Source organism: Condylura cristata, unplaced genomic scaffold, assembly GCF_000260355.1.
Source record: "Condylura cristata isolate star-nosed mole 26May11 unplaced genomic scaffold, ConCri1.0 scaffold00001, whole genome shotgun sequence".
NCBI classification, from domain to species: domain Eukaryota; kingdom Metazoa; phylum Chordata; class Mammalia; order Eulipotyphla; family Talpidae; genus Condylura; species Condylura cristata.
The window spans coordinates 88,942,254-88,950,588 of record NW_004567102.1 but is presented as its reverse complement, the minus strand read 5'-3'; the positions used below and the strand labels follow the sequence as shown (position 1 = coordinate 88,950,588).

At 54.0% G+C, this 8,335-nt stretch overlaps 1 protein-coding gene across 2 annotated transcripts in view; it reads right to left on the bottom strand.

Annotated features, from left to right (window-relative positions):
* Positions 1 to 5,285: 5,285 nt before the first annotated feature.
* Positions 5,286 to 8,335, bottom strand: part of QKI (QKI, KH domain containing, RNA binding) — a 95,952-nt gene continuing 92,902 nt past the window's right edge. Inside the window, exon 7 of one of the 2 annotated variants that reach the window (XM_012721604.1) lies at positions 5,286 to 8,319. In XM_012721604.1, coding sequence (XP_012577058.1) covers positions 8,303 to 8,319 — 17 coding nt within the window. In that variant the 3' untranslated portion in view covers positions 5,286 to 8,302. The remainder of the gene's footprint in view (positions 8,320 to 8,335) is intronic. The other variant, XM_012721611.1, reaches the window with a different exon arrangement.

Below are 8,335 nucleotides of genomic sequence, written 5' to 3'. Positions count from 1 at the left end.
TGCGGAGACGGCGGCCTTCTGGGGGCCAGGACTCGGCACGCGGGCAGGGCCCCGAGACCCGCGAGGCGGGTCTGCGGGCGCGGCCCGAGCAAAGGAGACGAGAGCAAGCTTGGCTGCTCCGCCGAGGGAGAGTAGCCGGTTCCAGAAGGTTCCAGGAGGGAAGCGGCGCCGGAAGGCTGGGCCAGCGGGGTCCCGTCTCGCAGCCCTTCTTGGGAGAGACCTTCGCCTGCCGGAGGCGCCGGCGGGAAACCCGAGACCCCGCTCGAGTCTGGAGCAGGTTGGGCCTGTCCTCCCCGCCCCTCGGGGCTCCCGCCCGGCCTCCTCCCCGGCCCCCTCGGACCTCCCTGAAGCTGGGGCGTGGGGCGCAGAACGTGGGGAGCGGGGTCCTCCCTGTGGCCTTGGGCTCCATTCTGCCCTGACCCGAGATGGTGCTGAAGGAAGCAGCCCGTTCATCGGGAACAGGCCAGGCGGGGACCTGCGCCCCGCGATCCCCGCGGAGTGACGGCTGCACCGTCCCCCGCCCCCATGCAGCGGGCCCTGAGGTGCCCAGGAGCAGGCAGGGACCCCCGCGGCCAGCGCCCCTCCCCACACACTGCAGATCGTCGTCGTCGGTGAGCGGCTGCTGGACGGGCCAGTCCGCGGCTGCTGTCACCTCCCGTCCAGCAGAGGACAGCGGGAGCGCCCCTGTGAGCCCCGAGATATGGGGGCTCGAGCGCCCCCCCGCTCCGTTTTCCAAGCTTGTGTTTGAGACTTTTTCCGATGTCTGTACCTAGGTGCTGGGTCCGGGCAGTCTCGAAGCAGGCCTGAGTTTGGGGGTACAGTGGGGAGGAGCCGATGAGCTTCCCAGGGCCCCCCGAATAAAGCCTTCCGGGCCAGCTCATTGCTCGTGTGTGCACAAAAGGTCAGGGGTGGAAGGCTGCTCGGTGCTTTGGTGACCGGGCTCTGTCCAGTCTAGCTGGTCCGCTTGGCGCACTCTCGGCTTCGGGCGCGCCTGGGGAGCGGGGGAGGTTGGGGGGCGGGGAGGTGCTGGCGCGTTCCAGCCCACCAGCTCGGGTCCTGCCTGCTGCAAGAGGCCTGGCCGTCGGTGGCCGGCCGTGGCTGACCATCTCATGAGCAGCCTGCTCAGCCCAGCGGCAGCTTCTGCCATGCAGACGGTAGGCGAGGAAGTGCAGCGCCCTTTGCAACACAAAAATAAAAGCTGCACCCCACTTTTAACCTCTTCCCAGGCCAAGGGCAGCGGGGGGTGACAGGGCGGCCTTCTAGACGCGCCCGAGCGCAGTTCCTCGCTTCCCCTTTTGACAAGTCAGGCCCAAGCTGGCACCAGGAGCCAGAGTGGACGCCAGGGGCTGGGGCCTGCGGGGGTGGGGGGAGTCTGGGGGTGGACACTGGGCCTGGAGCTTGACGGGGGCTGGGGTGGACGCCAGGGGCTGGGGCTTGTCGGTGTCTGCACCTGCCAGGCTCAGCCCGACTCCGCTCAGCTCAGCCAGGGCGTTCCGGCAGTGAGGCCTGCACCACCTAGGCTCTCCTTTGAGGAATCTGGACTCCACTTTCATTATCTACGACTTTCCCTGCCCTTTACCTCAGGGAGGAAACAGAAGGCAAATGTGCCAGTCAGCACTGAGGCTCTGCCCTGGGGGTGCGGGTGGGGCTGCATGTCTGAGCAGCTGACCAGGGCGACAGGGTCGTGTCCAGCCCAAGTCCCTGGCGCTTGCTCAACCCCGGCAGAGGCTAAATGCCCGGGGATGTTTAATCACTGTCACCCTCAGCTCGGCAATAGGGCCTCGCAATGAAGTGATTCACCTGTAGGTAATTTCCTTGGTCTAACCATTTCCCCCGAACCTTCACAGTGCCCAGCTGTGTGTGTAGCCGGAATCCAGGATGAAAAACCTAATAAATTTCCATCCCTTGAGATGCTGAAACTGGGCTGCGGGTAGGTAATCTGCTCTGTGCCGTCTCTATATACCGTACAAAGTGGCACTTACTACGGTAACTTTTACTAGACGTTTTCTGGAGAGCTGTGTCCCCAGCCTTAGCAGGACGCATTTCCTTTCAGGTGTGGGATATGTCTAACTGGTAGATGCAGTGAGTTGGAGCACGGCCCCCTTATGAGACCAGTTACTATTGGGGGAGCAGCTATTACAAATTGCATCAGGAAGAAAACCTGAGCCCAGTCCCTCCCTAAATATTTGGATTATGTTTAGACTAGTATTTTTGGCTTAGAAACCACAGTCCTCCGTTTTTACAGGTGGAGCCCTAAGGCCGCTCCCCTCGTTCTCTTTGAGAAGAGGGCCCGGTGCTGGGAGTCGGGCTCTGGGCCGGGAGGCCGGCAGGGACGCCTGTGGGGGCCAGGCGGGAGTCCCCGGAGGACACCGCAGCCCTGCGTGGGCAGCCGCCGGCCTCCAGCTGCCACCTCTGCGGCATTTTGACTTCTCCAGAAGCTCAAGCTTAGTGAAGGGACCCGCCTTGCCTTCGGCCTCTGTGAGGGCGTCTGGCGGCCATGCCGCTCTGCAGGGGCCAGACCCGGCGTCGGGGCTCGAGCTTGCACCGTGCCTGGGTCCTGCCTGTGCGCCCCCCAGGGCGTGGGAGGGACTGCCGTTCTGGACACGGGACATGGAGGTGACCCGTGAGAAAACCAGGACGGAGAAACTGCGGGTGTCAGCTGCAGGGAGGCCACGGCCAAGCCTTCGGGCGAGCACTCCAGGGGACCCCGCTTCCTCTGCTCACAAGGTGGGGGCGCTGGTTTGTGGCCAGCCAGGCCAAGCGCCGACCGGGTCTTCTTCCTGGCATCTACGGCTGCCTGCGGATGGGCCGAGTTCATTAACAGGAGGCCGGACTGCACATCCCCTGGGGAACACACAAGCCAATTTACTGATTTCCTCTTTAATCAGGGCGATTAGGAGGCTTGCCCGCCAGCTAAGGGGTGAGAGCTCCAGAATGTAAGTCTCCTGTTCTCTTTTAAAAGGTGTTAATGGTAGCAATAAAAATGGAAAACGCGCGCGCCCTCCATTCTGGGGCCTACTCCAGAGGGCCACAACCAGCAGGGGCGGCCAGCCACCTGTGGGCTGGGCACGAGCGGCCCACTTCCCTGAGACCACTCCGCAGGGGACGCTCGAGGTGCAGCTATACACAGCCGAGGCCATGAGCGCCCACTTGGCAACCCAAGTCCTGGTGACCACGTCAAGCTGGCGCGCTTCAACCTGGGGCTGGGCGTCCCCACAGCGTCTCTGGTCAGGAAGGGACAGCAGTCACACACGGGGCAGCGGGGCTGGTGTCGCCGAGCTCCCCAGCTCCCCACTAGCGCAGCACACAGGCAGGGCGGCGCCGAGCTTGGGGGAGCCAGTGGGACTCGGCGTTGAGGGCCAGGGAGGTGGAGGATCGCATCACGTCTCTAAAATAACGAAGCCCGTTCCAGTGAGATTTTATGTGGAGACGCCACCGATTATGTGTAGGTGACTTCTAAACGTTGTCTATAAAAGGTCTCCATTTAGATGCAGATATTAAAGAATCCGACGGTGTTAAAAAAAAACATCTGCCTGAGAAAGTCACTTTCTATCGAACGGCTCATAATGTAGCAATGCACTTCATGGCGCAGGTCACTTGCTGGGAGTACTGCAACCGCGAAGAGCTATGGGGGACGGACACCCCAAACCAGCAGCCCCCTCCGCCCCAACCGGAGAGCTTAGCCTGGGACACACGAAGTATTAAGACGTTGCTGACTGGCAAAATGTATTTGGTAGTGAGCGATTCTATTTAAACCCACTGTTGTGTGTCCTCCAGAAAACCCCAACCACCGCCCTGCTGCTGTGCACAGGGGTCCCGGCCGCCTGCCCGCTGCAGACAGGGCCCGTGGGCCCCCGCTCGGCTCTCTGGAGCTCTGCTCCACCCCCGCAGGCAGATGCCACCTATGTGTCAAGGGAATTGTACCTGGTTCGCCAAGTAATAGCACAGGATACCGACTGCAGCATTTGTCACCCAAAGAACGTCGTAGTTTCAGGTTTAATGCTGTGACACTGCCCGCGTGAACGTGGGGTTCGCATTCACCTTTGAGAAATGGTGTCTTACGCCTTTTCCATCATAAAAGGGATGATGACATAATCATCACGTACCCCAACGGCAGCCGAGACTGCCTTCGCGGGGTCAGAGAGCGTGTGGCCAGTGACACAGCACTTCATCGAATTGAGTGACCAGGCACCACACCGACGTGCGCATGAGCAGCTTGACAACACCTTCAGATGACAGAAGGTGTGAGCTGGGCCTCGGGACGCAGACGTCACAGGACACTAGCTGTCTACCGGGGACAATCAGCCGTGTGGCCCGACAGCCACCCTGGAGGGCGACACACGCCACTCCGAGCACCTGACGGGCGCGTGTGCACCGTGGGGCACAACAGAGCCCGGACAGCCTGCCCCACAGCGGGGTGCAGCCATTTCTTCTCTAACAGGTGACCTACCTCAGTTCCCAGCGTTGTAACTTTATAACAGATAAAACATACTTTACAAAAAGAAAGATTGATCCTGAGAGTATGATCCAGGACAACTATCTCACAGAATCTGTGAAATGAAAATGCACCGAGTTAAACTGAACAATCCACGACCGTATGTCGCCTGCCACGTGGAGGCCCAGGGCAGCGCAGCGGGAGGCCCTGCAGGCCCCCGCTGGACACTGAGCCCAGCTATGCTCTGGGCAGCGGGCAGGGAGAAGCTGGGGCCAGCTGGGCCGCCCTGTGGGGGAGACACGGGGCCAGGGCTCTGGCGCCTGCCGGATGGTCTGCTGCGTGCCTGCTGTTGGCTCCGCCTGCCGGGAGCCTCTGGCTGAACAGGCCCAGCGCCCCAGTGGGACCACAGCACCCACGTGAAGAGCCCTCGCCACAAAGCCATCAGGTCCCCCGAGGAAGCAGCTCCGCAAAGAACCTAAGTGGTTCTTCAGGCACATGGTGGCGAGAGCCCAGTCACTAGGCTGTGAGCAGACAGCGATTATTTCCAAGGAGGAAAACAAGGCGTGGAGTTAGTAAGGCAGAGCTGGAGGGGTGGGAAGCCCAAGCCCAGGAGAGGCCGGCCGAGTTCCTTCTGCCCGCCCGCCAGCCCGCCCCGGCCCGCCCCACCCGGGCCCCGGGCAGGAGCGTGCAGGCTGTCAGCCCACAGACAACACACAGACAAGGCACGCCTGTTACCTGTGGCCACGTTCCTCAGGGTTAGTCCAGTAACTCAAGACCTGAACGTTCTTTTGTCTTTATTTGTTTATTGTAATTAAACACATAAAGGTTAATAAACAAAGTCCAGAGTTAGTAGGTTGGTAATATAACATTTATTAAAATAATGCTATGGGTTAATAGAAACAGCAAAGAACCAAAGAATTAAAATGCAAGCTATGTAAAATCCCAACTAAAACCCAAAGTGTCTAATGTATTCATTCATTAGCTAACTAAAAGCCCAAGAAAGACAAGACTCCCAATATAATAAAGTACTGCAAAACAATTGGCAATATTCAGTTATCAAAATTGTGAATTTTGCATTTTGTATCCTTTTCTCAATCAAGAAAAAAATTCTTTTTGAATGTTATATAACATACATATAAAACAAGATAGAAAAATACATTATAAACTTGTAACAATGGCTGTAAATACATTATCTTACACGTTTCTCATAGGCAATAGGTTGGTTATGGTACATACACAGCATGAGACTACTAAGAGAACAAAGAATAGACAAAATACATGTCAGCTGTACGGGAACATACGAGCGACACTCCCATCTACCCACACTAAAAGTTTCATAATACTGTCAGAAAAAAAAGTCTTAAAAGCTACATATTTTAATAAGCAATAAATTCAATAAAGAATAATACTGAGAACCAAGGCATTCAGAGATTTCAAAAGTCATGCTTTTTTTCAGTTGATCCAAAATTTTGTCAACTAAGTTTTCAAAAGTATGTTCAGAGCCAACATTACTCCTCTATGTCACACATGTATTTCATACATTTACTTTCTTCCCCCAAAAAAGACCTTTGATAAACATCTAAAATGTCCAGGTATAACACAGCTGAGATGAAACTGGATCAAATACTGGTATTGTTCTTAAACTACTATCACCTCAAGTGTTTTGAGTGTCGCAAATTTATTCAACCAACCGAACAAAATGAAAACCAAAATGGCACAGCATATACTGTCGATAAACCAAACACCTGCATGTGTCACAGAAAGACGAAGCAGTGGCACATTACACCGGAGCTAGCTGAGTAGAACACGACGAGTGTCTATTGCATAGTAAATAAACTGAAAACGGTTTCCGAGTGAGACAGGATGGCAGAGACCACCTCGGGGTGCTACCGAGCTCACTGCTGACCTGTGACCGGGAAGCTGGAGGGTGCGGGGGGACGAGCTGACGAGCCGGGGCCGCTGCCCTGGGGTTTGCCACATCTGGTACTGAGCCGCCGAGGAGCGTCTCCTCCGTGTTCAGAAGCACACTGTGCTCTGACGGATTCAACTACAGAGCTCGCCGAGCCTCTGGAGATGCTGGAAGCTTGCGAGCACGTGCAGTTGAGCACGTCTGTGCACAGGGATGCTAGCTTTTCACATTCTTTTAACGTTAAAAAGAGCAAGGTGTGCGGGGTGGCTTAGGTTACTAAAGCCAGTGGGGAGATGAACTACCCAAGTCATCCGGCGTGATAAAAAGCAGTCCGATGAAGTGTGGGTCGTTTGAACAACACTGTCTTCCAGAACGAAAACTACTGGTAGGACTTTATCAGAGCAAAGATGACTTTGAGATCTTCGGGTATCATCTCCAAGTTATCAGAAAACATCCAACACACACACCCAAACCCGCCCCTTCTCTGGATAAATTCCAACTAACGTCTTCTGTGAACCAATGTTCGGATGACACAGAATCCTCAGGGCCAACATCAAGCATAACAGTTACCAGAGCACTCAATAATGACTTTAAAAGAATGACTTTAAAAACCTGTCAGGCATTAGAAAAAGTACCAATTTTTCACAGTATCAGATTTGGCAAATTTGCGTCAGGGCAGCGCGGCTGCCACGCGGCCCCACGCGATCCCCGTCTTCCTTCACATACTGGGCGGCGGGGACGTGCACTGACTTGGACTCTGAGGGAGGGGCTGATCTTACGAGACACGGGACTAAATGACCATGAAGGAAAATAAGGCACTTTCTTTTCTTTAGACTTATTCCAATACTTAAAAAATAAAAAAGAAAGACAAAAAAGGCTCTTTTGGTCTTTTGTTTCTTGACAACCACCAGAAAAAATCATTTAATGAAATAAAGGGTTTCTTTGTTCTTTTTCTTTTTTTTTATAACACTTGAAAGTATAAAATGCTACATTTCCAAAAATATATATATTTGTTCTGCACCAGCACCCTTGTATAGTAAAAGTATCTACTTTGTTCGTGTGTTTCAATGCACTACACTTTATCTACAAGTTCATTACATGTGTACAGCAAATAGGCAAGCATGGCTTTTACATCCTTAATGATTTTTTTCTATACAGGGAGGTCTAAAAAAAATACGTGAACAGTTTGCCCAGTAATGTGACACATAATGCATGTACCTTGTTCTCGCTGATTCTCGAAGGAGGTGTAAAATAAAGGTTTGGTAATTTTAATTCAGATATTCATCCTTTTAAAAATAGTGTTGCAGTTTTGCCCTTTGCATTCCTTTTCAAAATTCCTCACCAGCTTCTCTCTCATGGCACACTTCTAATACTTCAGATTTTGGCAGCGACTTAAAAAGGCTGCGCCTCCTGCCCTTTGAGGGCAGGTGGTGACTAACAGCATGTCAAATTGTGAATACTTTTTGAGACCACTTCACCAATGACGTCCCTGCCCGAAGGTTCATGCATGATGCATCACCACACAGTACATTCAGAGAGCTGCGACTCGCTATGAGAAGGGGTTCCTAGAAGTCTCTCACAGTAACTGCCTCTGTCACCGAGTAGTTAAGGGCTATCTCTCTCCCCTTCCGAAGTGAGGCCTTCTTACCGTTCGCTTAGAGTGGGACAGTAAAGATGATCAGTGCTGTGGGATGAATTGGGCCTTATTGCTTTGCTACTATTCAGTGCAGGTTCTAGAACCACTTTCACCCAAACAGAAAAAACAACAACGAAAGCTGAGTTGGAGGACAACGATTTCTTTGTCTTTTGTTTGGTTAGATGGTAAGACGAACGGACAAGTGCCTCAGCTCGCTGCACTGACGACAGGCAAGCAAAGGCGATTACCAGTTAACTGATCAGCAGGCAGGCATGGTCAGGTCATCATTGGGTGAAGAGTTCAGAGGTCAGAAGGTCATAGGTTAGTTGCCGGTGGCGGCTGGGTGGTTAGGAAC